This window comes from Perissodus microlepis, chromosome 19 (genome assembly GCF_051167445.1).
Source record: "Perissodus microlepis isolate ML-2025 ecotype Zambia chromosome 19, ASM5116744v1, whole genome shotgun sequence".
Lineage (NCBI taxonomy): Eukaryota > Metazoa > Chordata > Actinopteri > Cichliformes > Cichlidae > Perissodus > Perissodus microlepis.
In genome coordinates this window covers 30,080,180-30,096,128 of record NC_140479.1, presented here as the reverse complement: position 1 = coordinate 30,096,128, position 15,949 = coordinate 30,080,180, and the positions used below count along the sequence as shown (strand labels likewise).

The 15,949-nt window shown below is 40.7% G+C and overlaps 1 protein-coding gene and 1 long non-coding RNA gene across 8 annotated transcripts in view; both read right to left on the bottom strand.

The window, feature by feature from the left end:
* LOC146366328 (uncharacterized) overlaps window positions 1-7,111 on the bottom strand; it is a 39,018-nt gene extending 31,907 nt beyond the window's left edge. For both annotated transcript variants that reach the window (XR_014798602.1, XR_014798601.1), the window contains exons 1-3: window positions 6,833-7,111; window positions 5,698-5,837; window positions 3,657-3,710 (exon numbers count right to left, since the gene is read on the bottom strand). This is a non-coding gene — a long non-coding RNA (uncharacterized LOC146366328). The remainder of the gene's footprint in view (window positions 1-3,656; window positions 3,711-5,697; window positions 5,838-6,832) is intronic.
* Window positions 7,112-10,996: 3,885 nt separating this feature from the next.
* fgfr3 (fibroblast growth factor receptor 3) overlaps window positions 10,997-15,949 on the bottom strand; it is a 71,537-nt gene continuing 66,584 nt past the window's right edge. For all 6 annotated transcript variants that reach the window (XM_084915753.1, XM_084915751.1, XM_084915754.1 and 3 more), the window contains exon 18: window positions 10,997-15,774. In XM_084915753.1, coding sequence (XP_084771879.1) covers window positions 15,610-15,774 — 165 coding nt within the window. In that variant the 3' untranslated portion in view covers window positions 10,997-15,609. The remainder of the gene's footprint in view (window positions 15,775-15,949) is intronic.

Below are 15,949 nucleotides of genomic sequence, written 5' to 3'. Positions count from 1 at the left end.
TTTGGACTTTAATGCTACCATAAAGAAAGGAAAACTCAGTGGTGGCATTTTAATACATGAATTTAATATTAAGTGCATCAAACACATCATGAAATAAATGCTGATTGTACAATATAGTGCCAACAGAATAATAACAGGATAATAACATCCCCACTGTTGTTTCCTATAACTCTGCTTTCACTGCACATTTCTTTCTGCCACCAGTTACTGACTCCCCCGGGAAAGTTAACTGTAACTTAACTCTTACTTACTTATGAACATCTAAAGTAACTGTGGATCTATACAGAGAACATGGAAATTATCTGTTGCAAGTTTTAATATAAGGTAAATGTATTTTGATGGGTTAAAAGTTTTCCATTTCTGTTACTGTGAAGCTGTTATTGCGTACCAAAATGCTTTTACGGTTTACTAAACAAGAATTGGTGTGTGCGTGTTTCACTCTCACAAATTTTCCAAGGAGCAATGGTGCAACTGTGACCAACAAAAGAAAACCTGATGGTTAAAGATAGATGGTAAGTTTCTTCCAAACCTTTTTAGCTCTCCAAGTTTAGGTTGAAATACATCTTACATCATAGCTGACTTTTCTACACTCATCCTCATGTCTGTTGATGTGTGCTTTGCTACAATAATGTGTGCAGGAATGATCAAATACGTGAGACATCAGAGTTCAAACAGCACACAAAAATGTATTTACATAACTAAGGACACTTTCAGAAAATGTCAAGAAAGAACCACAAACACGTTGTAACCTCCACTCCCTTCAACCACCCTGATAAATGCTATTGAATGTTGTGATACCGTGACCTACACAGGCATTTCCCCCCCATGATTGCACATCATGGGTGAACTTGTCAAAACAGCTCTGAGACAACTCTTAACAACCAGGGCCTTCCCGTCAACCATTAATCCAACAATTAGAGAAAAGGCCAGAGAGATGAGCAGATGCTCCATAAATGGGAAAGGCTGAGGGAGTCCTGGCCATCAAAGGTATTCCTAATCTCTCTAAGGAGGATGACCAAGGAGAGTAAGAGAACAGCCGTCCTCCTGTAGTACAGACGGATTTCAAATAGTCTACTGATAATTCATGTGGCTAAATTTAATCAGGTCGGGCTGCCAAAAATAGTTGATTGCCTGTAAGAGGGTCACTTTGAATCTAGTAAAGTGCTTATTTAATCAACAAACTCTCTAACAATTCTAATATTAAAACTGGAGGATCTACGGTAACCAACAATCCAATAAGCATGTGTACCTGGTCATTAGAAGAAGAGTGATTCATGATTTTGGAAGACTTGGTGGGACTGAATATGGCAGTGCTGTGTTACTGAAATAACAAAAAGAACAGGAGACCTGAGCAATCAAGACCTTCTGCAACTTTGCCTGTAAAAACCATCCATTCTCTTCCACTTATCCCTATCAGGGTCACAGGGGGCTGGAGCCTAGCCCAGCACGATTGCCAGAGGCAGCTTCGCTATTCTGACATAAGGCTAACACAGAGAGACCATTCACACTCATATTCACACCTATGGCCAATTTAGACACGTTTCTAAACTGTGGGAGGAAGCCGGAGTCTCCAGTGAAAAATCTGTGGAGGACGTGCAAACGCCACACAGAAACACCCCTGCCAGATGTTGGCAGTCAAACTCAGGACCTTCTTGCTGTGACATAGTGATGCTAACCGCCATGCTACTGCACTGCAAAAACCTTATCTGATTTAAATTTAGCTTTGTACTTTGCATACTGTGCACAACATGTACACGCTGGATTGGGCTCTTTCTTTGCTCATTGTATTTTCTCAGGTATGGGAAGCGATGTCCTGAAAGTTAACGTAACTGATCCTCTCAAGCAGCCACATAACGACTTGCTTGCTAAATCCTGTCTACATACCCATAGGTATATATTTAAGTTAGCTTTAGGATGAACTCAGGCCAAACTCAGGCCAACAAACACATCAAAGGAACACAGCCATGGTAGATTAACTAAAATAAATTGAAATACAGCAAACTACCTCCTTGCCTAGGAGCAAACAGTGTCAAAAGAAATGGGACCCCACCCCTAAAAACATTGTGGCTAGCAAGAAAGGTACATGGTAATGGCTACAAACTCACATATTGACTTCTGCTGCATTTGGTTCAACTGGAAAGAGCCTTTGGGACAGAACAAAGGACTGGTCATTACCTCATCAAACACTAACAAAACTAAAGAACCACATGTTTGTGGAGAGAAAGATAACCGAACAGGTTCCACACACAACAAAGTTAGCTTTGATGAACACAGTGTGGATATCTGTGACTGCTCCACATAATGACGCCACATCACACAGAAAACTGTTACACAAAAATATACAGAATGCTGCTCTTATACAAAAGCATAATCTAACTTACCTAAGTGTTATTTGCCCTTTCTCATGGCTAGTGTTGGGATTGCAAGGAAAGAATGTATCACACAACACTTTGTGGGTGTTGCGTTAGCAGCAGTGGATAGCTGCTTCTGGCCTGGTACAAACCAGTTAACCTGAACACTGGATCCAAAGTGAAGCTATAGTGCTTACTAGGAATAGCACATACAGATGGGGGTCACACAGGAAGCAACTTGCTCAGTGTATATAACTGTAGCTGATGGTTGGTAATTAGTGGACACCACTTGCGTAGATAAACATCTGATGAACATACTGTATCACCCTGCCATATGTCAATCAGTGGCATCCTTTGCTGTTGCTCACTGTGTTAACTGTTCATGGCAGGCCAAAATGATTGACACGTCACTGGGAAATGTCCTGGTTCTCTGGACAGGCAGTCCACCACTGGTCACTTTGGTGAAAGTGTTACTAAACAGACTTTTGGAGTTGTTGGGTGCTTATCTATTGCTCTAGTGAGACAGCTACCAGCTAGTTTTTTTCCTCACAAAAATAGTGTGTAGCTTTCTAAAAAAAAATAATGTGAATTTTACGTATTGTCTTTCCCAGCTAGCAACATTAGCACTGTGGTCTCTGCACTGAATCATATCTGTTATTAACCTCTGTCTCTCTTCCACAGCATGTCTTTTATCCTGTCTTCCTTCTCTCTCCCCAACTGGTCGCAGCAGATGGCCCCGCCCCTCCCTGAGCCTGGTTCTGCCGGAGGTTTCTTCCTGTTAAAAGGGAGTTTTTCCTTCCCACTGTAGCCAAAGTGCTGCTCATAGGGGGTCATTTAATTGTTGGGTTTTTCTCTGTATGTATTATTGTAGGGTCTACCTGACAATATAAAGCACCTTGAGGCGACTGATGTTGTGATTTGGCACTGTATAAATAAAACTGAATTGACTTGAATAGTTAATCCATTTTAAACAAAGCACTGGTTAGTACATATCCACCAAGAGTTTTGGAGACGTACAACATGTTCTTTTGTCCTAATGATGACACACTTTGTCTGTGGTAAGACTGAGAGCCTGTCTTTATACTTCGTCATATAAACATAATGTATGACATAAAATACAAAACAGTTCTCCACAGTTCAAACAATGCGGTCAATGCAATTTCAGAATCGTGATCGGTAATTTTGCACTGGCAGATCAACACACATGCCAACGCAAATGTTTGTGCACTCCAAAAACAAAAAACCCTTCCAGCCATCCATTCACCCCTGCTTACAATGAGCTAAGTTCAGGCTGTGTGTCCTTACCTCATTACCACCTGTTCCTCAAGCACTGTGGGCGAAGCTCTGATAGCTTCTCTCCTGAAATAGAAAACACAATCAAAGACGAAATCACACAGTCACACAGTCACACAGTAAGACTTAAATTTGAATTTGTTTGAAATATTATACAGATTCTTGATTTTTTGTCATTTAATGCTCTTTAATCACTTAAACAGTTATTTTACCTCTTTAACCAATTGTTGCTTCCGCGCCCGCCACTCTAGCAGCCAGCTTTTAGAAGGGCATCTAGCTAAGCGAAGACAAACCTATGTTGGTCCCTAAACTATCATCAAGTCTATTCCTGCTTTTCAGTGGGACAGCAGTTCTCCAAGGAGTGCTGAAAACCGGATTGTTTTACACACACCTGTTTCAAAATGTCACTCAGCTACACGCTTGTCTCAGAGGGAGCGCAGTTAATCGCTGATTTGGCACACTTACAGTGACAACATACCCAGGTCCAGTTTCAGGAACTCAGTCGTGGACTCACAAAACACACTGTCATTCTTATAGTCTCCCACATGCATGTAGTGTTTCAGACTTGGATGCACACAGATAAACGCACACACACAATTCAAAAACTCAGACTTTTGCAGAAACATGTACATTATGTTAATGTCACAGGCACACAGCGTATGTAACAGACACTGAGACCTCATGATGAGACAAACAGTCCCTCTGCTCCGCAGACATCTTTGATTTTCCTCCCAATGTTGACTCACAGTCAAACTGTGCGAAACACATAAGGCTGCGTTTTCAAAGCCAGCCTGAAACGTGCAATTATTTTCAGTTAAAAAAAAAAAAAAAAGACCCACAGTTTGTATATACTGGAACGCTTTGTGAAGCTTTGTGGCTTTGACTGAATGGGAAACGATTAAAGAACTTTTTGGCAGCACATGAAGCCAGACAGCGATAAAAATGGCCAAGCTTTTCAGCACGGGCGAGGCCTCTCAGTTTGGCCTGTCAGGAGGTCTGAGAATCTTCCAGAAAACTCTCCTCCTGGTCTCCCTGGGTTTCATTATTTAGGGACAAAAATACAAAAGTTCTGCTGCTGTACTCATTTCACGTTTGTTAAATATTAGTTATCAGAGCTAATTTACGTGAAAGGCATTAATCATGCTGTAGGTAGCCACTGTACCGTTGTAACTGCATGACTTATTATGCTATTTTCATTCATGTGTCTTTTAGAGACTCCCAGTGGTCTCCTTCAAATCTTGAGGCAAGTGAACTAATCTGACTGTCGTATTGAATATTTTCTGTGCAGTGATTAATCTCTTTTTGGGGCAGGTTTCACAGACAAGGTTCAAGCCTAGTTGCAAAGACTCGTCTTAAAATAGCTCTAGATTTAGCCGGTTCTGGATTAAACAGATCCAGTCTCAAGATGGGGGCTAGAAGCTACTCTGGGCCTACGCCAAAGCTTTAATTAATCCTTCAAGGTGGTAGCTTCAACTTCAGCTTTGCAAATTTGTGAGGGCTCATTGACAACCCTGGGTATTTAAATGAGCATTGACATGCACTGCAAAGACCTGCCTCATGACTGCTCTAGTTGTTGAAAGGACGATTCTATTGAAATTTTTGACAACATAAACTTTTCAACATGTTCTAACATCTGGAATCCATCATAATGAAACAGGTTTTATGTGTTGCCAGAGAAACAGCTGTGTGCAGAATCGTCTAATAGTCTGCAGGATCGTTTTTTAATGTAAAGTTTTAGAGAAAGATGGTTCCAGCTTCTTCTTCTGAGGAAGATGAAAAGCTGTAGAACTCTGGTTTGATAAACTGACCCTCGAGTACAAATTCATGTGTTTGTCGCCTTCCTAACTAGTGCGCCTTCTTTTTCCTCAGAGACTATGGGCTCTTTTAATGTGAAGATTTCTGTTTGGTAGCTGTGTCATAGCTGTACAACCGACTCGTAACACCAGTGATGATGCTCGAAATCAAGGTTGGGGCATCCCCGTGCCTGATGACGCTGCTGTTCCTTTGAAGTCAGGAGCCACGGCACAAAGAATCAACCAAGTGACACACTCACAATGTCAGCAGTTTCCATGGCAGTGAACCAACAATCCCGAGGCGCACTTCCCTCAAATTCTTGAAAAGTTTCAAGGATTTGTCACCATGGTCGATTGCCCTGATGTCGGGTAACTTTCTGCCTCCTTTGAAATAGGAAACCTGCAAAGAAGTGTAATTGGGCTAAATGATTTATTTATCATAGGGCTTTAGTAACATTTCAAAGTTCTCCTCAGTAGATTTTGCTCGCTGCTCTGTGCAGCCATATTTGATAGCAAGGCAATTGCAGAGCTTGCCTGGTGAGAGGCAACCTGTCATAGCCATTTCAAACTGACCACGACTGCTCTCAGACCAGTGGGAAAAGGTTTATGAGTAATTGTCTAATTTATAAATGGAGAAAGACTGCCAACTCGTTACAGTCTGAGTCAGTCTGTGCCAATGAGTGCAACTTTTCTGTGCAACATCTCTTTGCAACAGTGGACTGAATTCAGCTGGTTGCCAAATGGTTCTATTCTGTTTATATATCCATATAACAGAAAGCTTGCCAAGTGCCTATGCCATTTTGCTGTTAACTTGCCATTGAACAGTAACTACATCACTATTGTCACATTTATGAAGTTCTGGCGAGATTCTGAATGTCTTGCCAGAACATTCACAGAAAAATACATTGCTGTGTATGTAGACGGCAACAGATTTTGCCGTTCGTCACCATATTGTCGCAGACAGATTACTTGTAATTGACCAATATGACCGTATTTAATCACAAACTAATAGACACGTAGTAGACTGACTGTCTTATTGTTGCTTTATCTTCTTGAGTGACCAAAGTTGACTCCACGTGGTCAGAGACCTGGACCTCACCTTCAAAACAGCCATTTGAAAGACAAAGAAATGGCAAGTTCATTGCACTTTTGATCTTGTTGTTGTCTCCAACCACTGTTTCCCCTAATGTGACGGCAGCAGTTATCAGACTCACAGATTAAACAGTCTCAGGGAACATAACGTAACTGATGCCCAAACTGGAAAGTCCACAGATGCAGTTCTTTAATGCAGTTTTTTCCTGAAGCAACTGTTTCTCATCATTTTACACTTGATAACATGTGCACTGTTTTACATGAAAAGATACAGATGTGTAGCCGGCTGATTAGAAGACTCACCACTTCTGCTTTAGAGAAGTGAAAAAAGTATCCATCCCTTTATATCTGCTTTGCAGTTACCCCTCCTCGACTCCAGCTCCTCCTGTGCTGAGAGGTGGATTAAAGGTCTAACAGGAGCCTAAAGTGGGAGTGTGAGTTTGATGAACTGCAGCTGAGACTGTAGTTAGCTGAGAGCAGGGAGGAGAAACAGAAGGGAAAAGGAGAAGGAGAAGAAGGGGAAATGGGAAGTCAACAGGAGGAGGAGGAGAAAAGTGGGGGTAGAGGGTGTGTGTGTAAGTGTGTGTGTCTGGGGGATGGCGTGGAGTGGAAAGCGTCCAGTAGCACAAACACCTCTGAAACAGAAACATCCATTTAGCAGCAAAAACAAGCCCCCCTCACAAGACCTCCATGAATGGGCCACTTCAGCAGGCCGAGGAAGTTCCAACGAGGGGCAGGATGTTCCCCTCAGGACGCACTTGAGACGGGCTGAGGGCCAAAAGCCTGAATACATAGACCCCTCTCTCTCCCTCTGTCACTGTCCAGCTTTGCCCTCCCACCCTGGCCGTGCCTTCAGTACCCCTCTGAAAAAAATCTTCCCCTCCTACCAGCCACTTACTGAGCTGCAGCCAGTGAGGCGGCGAGGGAGGGCGTGGAACCATGCTCAGCAAACAAAGACAGAGAGGCAAAGACTTTACTTGATTAAAGAGCAGTTAAGATGCAATGAGAGACTAATTTGTTCACTGTGTGAGAGAATCAACAGGAACTGGGGCAACAAAATCTCTGCTCACTGCATTTCCTGTTGCACTTTAAAGGTGTTATTCAAATTCTCAGCATCTTTAGTTTCCCTCTCTGCATGCTGTACACATACCATGTCATGATAATATAAACATTTTACTGAAGAAAACCATTAATTATTGTAATTAAATTGTAATAACACATCTTCACATTCAGTTGATTTACATACCTGCATGTACTGGTTTTGGACCTTTAAGTTTAGCCCCTACCTTGGAGGAGACGAGGTCATAATATACAAAGAATTTCTTTGTCATAAAGCTAACTGGACGCACTCTATTACAAATTAAACATCACCACAATAACCAGTGCGGTCACTGTCTTTGCTCGGCATCCTTGGTTTGCTGACTTGGCTTGTTAATCAATCAGCATTTGACTTTCACACAGCGCCATTGTTGCTGGACAACGGAAGTGTGTCTCTGTGTTGGTCGAATTCCCATAATCCTCCTCTGTACATATAAGAGCCTCTTTATGCAGAGTGGCATAAACACTTGGTCTCTTATTTCTCTTCAAGCTCCTTTAAATAAGATAATAACACAGTACTGAGTCCACTTGTCGATGGAGATATTCGGGAACCGAAGGAAACAATACCATCCAGTAACGACAGTTATCTGTAGTTGCTTTTTACTTGACTGAAAAACCGTGTTTAGGTATTGCTATGGCAGTATGACAGTATGGCAGCACGCTGGTGCAATGGTTAGTACTGTTGCAGCACATGCAGTTAGTGAGGTTAGGTTAATTAGTTAATCTAAATTGCCCGTAGATATGAATGTGAGTGAGAATGGTTGTCTGCTTCTATGTGTTGGCTCTACGACAGACTGGTGACCTGTCCAGGGTGTACCCTGCCTCTCGACCTATGGTACCTGTGATGGGCTACAGACCCTCCGTGACCCTGAACTGGATAAATGGAAGAGGATGGATGCATGGATATTTATTTTTAGCCATGCTTGTGACACGGCCTGAAGGGTTGGCCCCACAAACTGAGTATATCTAATGCTGAAGTCTTTGTTGGCCAATTTTCCTCTGCACGCAAAAACAAGTCTATTTGTGTAGAAATCAGTGACAAAAATGACAAAAAATGTTGGCTTTACATGTTTGTAAAACATTTTTGTTTTCATGATCTCATAATAAAAAATAGCATGATGGTCATTTTGTAAATTATGTTTCCTTTTAGAGTAAAATCAGCTTTCAAAACAGGAAATGCTTGGCTATCCCATGATGGCTACCTCATCGCTGATAAGTTGCTATCAAGTTGGCCCCTGAGCATCGTTTAAATGCCACAGTTTAAATAAGCATTGCTTACCGTGTCCTTTACACCACAGTGTTATCCTGACATAAGGCACCATGTCACGAACCTCAAATTACCTTAAACTGGTGTCTCAAGCATGACAATGACTTCGCTGAATGCAACTGGCCTTCGCGGTGATCCGGTCTCAGTCCACCTTTGGGATGTGGTAGAAAACAAGATTTATATCATGGACGTAAACCAACAAGTCTGCAAAATTTGTCAGGAATGTTTCCAGAACTTTGCAGAATCTGTGCCAGTTCTGAAGGCAAAATAAGGCTGAACTGGGTACTAGTGACATGGATGTAGTAAAGACTAGAGATGGACCGATCCGATATCACGTATCGGTATCGGTCCGACACTGACGTAAATTACTGGACCGGATATCGGAGAGAAATAAAAAATGTAATCCGATCCATTAAATATCAAAAAAGCACCTCACAAAACTTGCGACACGGCGTAACTCGGCTCATAACCGTAGCAAGTCGGAGCAGTGTGGTCACGTGATAGAGCGGCTGTGTGTATTTGGAGCCTCCCAAACCAGCATTTCATCTCCGAGGAAGTGATCCCAGAGAGAAGTAAAGCAAGTGTGTAAGTTCATCTCTGAATGTTTGTAAAGCATTCCCACCTTAAGCTTAACAACCGATATATGGAGCGACTGCCTCTTCTTGCTGCTACTTCAATCGTGAAACTGATTAATGATCAGCTTCAAGTAAACTTAAAGAAGTCCAGACGCTTTTCTTTGCAAGCTCCTTTGACTACGATGACCTGGATGACTGAGAACCTTCACAGACAGATCAGCTGATCGGCTTTTCTGTCGCGAGTCCGTCTCTCTTCTTTGTTTTTGGTCCACTTTGCACCAGAAAGAGGAAACCAGCGGCTGAACAACAGCAGCACGTTTGAGCTTGATAAGCTGCTGTTAGAATTTATTTAATATAACTTTCTACACCAGGATCTTTTTCTACGTAGCTGACGGCTGGTAACTGTGCAGGGGCGGATCTAGCAAAGTTTAGCCAGGGGGGCCGATAGGGCATGAACAGGGAAAAGGGGGCACAAAGACATACTTTTCTTTCTTATTCTCATTTAAAATGTCGAGCTTTTAATAAATAATTATCTGAATCTTACACCCAAAGTTTTAATCTGATGTAAAATGTATAGAAGTCCGTTACTGTATATAGTAACTGTTAAGTCTAATATACCCTAGTAAGCTATAGTACTTTTTCCTTTGGGAAGGTACCATCTGTGCAGTCTGCAGTTCTGTTGAAGAAAGATGTTGAATCTATTTAATTATTCTTGAAAAATTATTTATTTCTGTGCATTTTTTTCCCCACGCTGCATCAAATTAAAGTTGATTACGTCGATTAAGCATCATTAGGTGGGGGGTGGTTGGTTCCCTGTTTCTTTTGCTGGGAGTTTGCAACCCTATTAGTCAGGTTGCTAATATTTCTGCTAAGTACTCTTTAAAATACCAGAATAGGGAGGATGGAGCAGGTTTAAGTTTATTAGATTGATCAGTTTTGCTGAACTATGAAATATTTTGGGTGCAGTGTATTTTTTACATACAGGTATAACAGAATAGCTTTAGTGTTGTTGTTTATTTAAACTTGAGTATGAACTTATAGAAAATGCAGCAAGATATTAAAAAAAACAGTTTTATTGATTAAAAAACACTATATCAGATTCATATCGGTATCGGCAGATATCCAAATTTATGATATCGGTATCGGACATAAAAAAGTGGTATCGTGCCATCTCTAGTGAAGACTCCAGTGAGTGTGTTTCTTTGCAGCAACTTCTTTGTCTTTGTTAAAGTCTTGCATTTCATCCCTCAGTTATGTAAGTTTGCGTAGAAGGGAAAAGTCCCGCAATCTGCGTCTGTACTGACAACGTTCAGACGAAACAACCTGAGACAGCGGGCAAACAAACATGCTGACATTTGTACTTTTGTGGTATTTTAGCTCAATTTCATTGACATACACTTCCAAACTTCTACCATGAATCATAAAATCTGTCTGGGGTCTTTTAATGTTTGACTTGTTTTTTGCCACGGGAACAGTTTGTTTTGCAAATTCATACTCTTAGCGACAGACACACTGCTGACAGCAAACGCTATTATATTGTTTATTGAAAATGTTTTTTTTTTTTTTTGACAGCATAGTTTGTCAGGCACAGAGACACAGAGCGAGAGAGAAACTGAGAGAGAGAGAGACATAAAGAGAGAGTTGTGGAAAGTTGTTTTGTTTGCTCAGAGGGGGTGTGATGGTGGAATGTTACAGAGGATTCACCATGAGCAGAACAGGTACGTTACAACAAGAGCTATGAATTACACACACACGCAAAAAAAAAATCAAATAATGCCAAATGGTTAGTTCCACCTTTCTATGTTAGAAACATGAATACAGAGGGAGGAAAAATAAATAGTGCGGGATTGTGAAAAAAAAATAAAAATCTGAGGATAATTTTTGCAAAAAAACACAAAACCCCGACAAACAAACCCTGCAGAATGCAAAATGACGGAAATAAAACAAATGCATGAAAACGATACTTACAAAACAACTCTACTCGTGCATACTTAAGCAACGTAAAAGCGCATTTCAAACTATAAATTATGCTGGACTAACTCATCGCGAGGTTAGAACTATATGAAGCGTAGAGAAAAATGAAAATAGTGCAGAGCTGCTTGACAACTTACTGAAAAAAAATTAATCCATGTAAAAAGGACGTGAATGTTTGGGTGTAGTTGTGCAATATAGGGAAGGAAAGACGTATACTTAAGATGACACCCCTCCCCTCTCAGTCTCAATCCAGATCATCGCGAGTGATCGGAAACGGGAGAATAAATAAATAAATCTGAGCAGTGACCGCAAGCGTTTAAAGGTCAACGCGTGACTGTAAGTACATTAAGAGTCTCTCCCTGCTGAGGCTGTGGGGGTTGTTCAGTTTAGTAGCAAAGCAACCATATTCACTCAAATATATGTGTTGTTTTTAATGTGTCGTGATTTCAGGGCAGATACTTCTGCACAATAATACGGAAACGTCTCCACTAAAACTCCCGATTCGGATTTTATTTGAATTGTGAAACACCGTCACATTTGATAGAAGATTTATTATCTTTGATAGATGTGTTTGACAGGTTGCTGAAATCACATGACTCAAAATCAAAACGGTGGAAACGAGGTCCTGTCTTAAAAACAACACATTCATTTTAAGAGTGATGAAACAGAGAGAGGCCATCGGTGTCAAGAGTAAAAAGCTCGACATGGACACAGAAATAACATAAAAAATAAAAGATAAACTATGCCAGGAGCAAATCCTGATGGGGAGCATCAGTATCTAGTACAATTACTACTCTACATCATCGTCACCATCATCTTCTTCTTCTTCTTCTGGCTCTTTAATGAATAATAACACTGAAAAACTGAAATAGTTATGAATAAAAATACTCTCACCATAGGGAAAGCTTTTACCCAGCATGGAAGAATAAATACAACAAAACATCATTTGTTTCATTAGATCCATCCAACCTTTTACCGAAGTGCCTTTTTTTGTTTGTTTTGTTCACTTGGGAAAGAAAAGAAATAAAAAAATCAGGCTAATAGTTGCCCGCTTCTAGTGAGAACTTTATTTTGGTAATTATACATTCAAAATGTGATCAAAATGAACCAATGTCCTAAATTATTTCCAGGCACTTTACAGATTTGGGCCAAAAACTGTTCTGAAAACAGAAATAACTACGACTTTGTGTGGCTGCTCACTATGCAAAGGCCTTGTTTCAGTGCTCTACCAGTGAAGCAATCAATTAAAATATGAATTTTCACACTTTAAAGTACTTCAGGTGAGGTGAGGGATGACCACATGTCTAAAGTCATCTCACACACTGAAGCGAGGCCTTTGCAGAGCGGCGTGTCTGCACCTTTTCCATTCAGCAGCGAGTAAAATGTGTTAGTGAACCCTTCAATGCCACTTGAACGTTGCTTTCCCTTTTGTGACCTTTCTGAAAACAGATTCTGTAAACATTTCAACGCTTTTGCTTTTTTGGGGAGGGAGGAGTCAGCTAGACAGATGACTGCATTAAAAAAAAGAAAGAAAAACAAAAACAAAATAAAAAGATGGATCCATCCATCTTGGAAATCCCATGATCCTTCCCTGCACGTGTAAACCTCTGCCCGCCTACATTCACCAGTGCAGTATTTGGTTCAGAGATATGAAGAATTTGATAAAATAGACTTTTAAGACTAATTTGGCACTTTTCTCAACAAATGGAAATTGAAGAAGGACCCACCACAGACTTCAGAGTCTCATTCAATAAACCAATATTTATATATTTATATATATATATATATATATATACTGTATATATAGTTTCTTTTGTTGCCGTGTGATCTGTAAGTCGCACAGCATGCCTTCATTTCAGTATTAATACTACAGAGCAGCGATAAAATCTCAAGCGTTTGGGCAGAGTGTTTTTTTTCCTCACACTCAAGCACAAAAGGACGTAACAGCTTTACATTTCTGCCTTCAAGCTGATCTTTTCATCCGTGAAAGTGTACACAGGCGCTCAGAGTTTTGAGACTGAACGCGGCTTGTTAGCACTGACCCTGTGACCTTTAAGAGTTAAACAATTGAAGCCTTCAGAAGCATGTTTAAAAAAAAAAAATCCCCCTATAATTACGTTAAATCTTTTCAAACAACACCAGCTACAGGTGATGCAACTTGAATTCCTCTTTTTGGTCATTTTAGACTACGAAACAAGTGACATTTAACAATTACACATGAAGAAGCCCATTTCTAACCCTCATCGTAGCTGCTAATCGTAACCCTAACCCTCTACAGAAAACTGTCAATACAGGCTAACACCTTCATGTTTGCAGGTGAGATGTTACTCTGACACCAGCCTTTGTGGTCAGATGTAAAAAATGACTATAATGCCAAAACTTGGAAGAACAATTGATCCAGATGGCTGCCCCCCCCTCAGCCTGGATCTAGCAGAAGTCTTCCTGTTAAAAGGGAGTTTGTCCTTCCCGCTGTCGCCAAGTGCTCGCTCTGATTGTTGGGTTTTTCTCTGTATTATTGTAGTTTCTTCACCTTACAATATAAAGCACCTCGAGAAGACTGTTGTGATTTGGTGATTACATAAATTGAACTGAAATAATAGAAGCAAACACATTAATCTTTTCATGGCCTGAACAGTAAAACAGTTCAAACAGGAGGATTTTTTTTCCTTACAAAGGGTCTGAAGGCTTCTTATGATTCACAGCTAGTCATTGTTGTTGATGTTCAATATGTGTTTAAGTACTAGAAGGTCTCCCCGGTACGCATCTCCTGCTTTTTCTTGCCCAGCAAGAGTTAATCGTCGCTTTGATACGGCAAACGCCAACTTTTCTAAACCAGAACTCAGAACTCATTGGAAACATCCGGCTCTCCTCAGCAGGAGCCTTCAGCCTTCGTGAGTCCTCCTCCGGCAGTCAAATCGCACTCTCTCGCTCTCAAAACAAATCATCTTCGTGTCATACATTCTAAACTGTAAACAAACCAATAAAAAGATGGATCAGAAACCAGAGGAGTCTGCCAGTTGTGAAAATAACATCGCAGTTTGGTTGTAAAATAAGTTACAAAAACAAAAGGAAAAAACCCATTGAAATAGAAATCTTTGCGTACAGTACTAAAAATCCTAAACTAGACCTTTCGAACTTAAGAACCACATGTTAAGTCTATAAATATCTTTACAAATATACACGTTAATTACTCAAATAAACCTTTTCTGATTAAGTGTTTTACACGTTCATGACAGTGTCTCCTAGATTGCAAAGTTTCCAATCCTAAAACAATATCTTAAAAAAATGTCATTTTTTGTCTTTTAAGTACACAGCTGTGGACAGCATTATGATACATATTTGCATTTATACATTTACGATAAATCACTTTGTAGATACATTTTTAAAAAACCCCTCATAACCTCGCTGTTCTTATTACTGAATGGCCCTGAAGCTTTGCCTCATCTTTGATGAGGAAAATTTGTTCCATGATTATCACTTTTTCTTTTTCCCAGGAAGCTAAAATGCGGATGATGGCGTACACATTCACGAGGAAACGCTCACGTGATCCTCTCTGTTGCTGAACGTCTTCTAGTAACTCTGCGGAAGAACAAATCCTGTCATTGAGCTCACGCTGGCTTTGCTGGTATCTCGTTCATCAATTTTCTTTCAGATCGCTTTATTGCGATAAAAGGGCTCCATGTAGTAAAAAAAACAAACCGAAAATTGGAGGACCCCCACCCACTGGATCACCAACAAGTCACTCATCAATGCCCTTCATTTCCTCCTCCTAAATCCAGTCTCAGGAGGTTTAATCCCAGTAGGCACGGAATGGTTTCACCCCACAGATTGTCTGTAACAAAAGACTGGCCCGAGTACAAAAATATAATTTCATTTCTGAAAAGAAGAACACAAACATGGTTCAACGGCAAGAAAAAAAAATCCTTCAATGTTTAAAGAGAGTTCTTGTGGATGAGGAGAAAAAGAAAACACGAAACAGAGCTTTGTCCGAGAGTTTAAGACAAATCAAAAAGAGCTGAAGCACTGTGGAAGTATTGCATGCTGAGTTTTCTTTTTTTTCTTTTTTGTCCCTCTCCGTATCTTGAGGTGCTTGAGTCAGTGAGCGGTGATATTTCTGTCACAAACTGTGAGAAGAGGTTAATGTCCGACCTCCTCCGGCACAGGTTTTATGTCCTAATCACCCCGTTACTGGGAAGCTGTTTGGGAAGACAGGGCTCGTCAGGCAGCGGGTCGTGGGCGAACACGGAGTCGTCCCCTGAGGAGCAGGTGCTGTTGGAGTCCTGACAGGTGGGCGAGTACTGCTCAAAGGGCACCGACAGGTCCAGGTACTCCTGTCAGAGGAGAGGTCAGAGGTTAGACTCTGGTGTCACAGTCAAACTTTTTCACTTTTTGGTGGTCAGATGATTGGAAAAAAGTTTAGCGTATTATTCCAGGTCTTCAGAATATGAAATACTTTGGAAATGTTATGCTGCTTTACATTGTTCACTCGCATGCAACTTTAAAAAT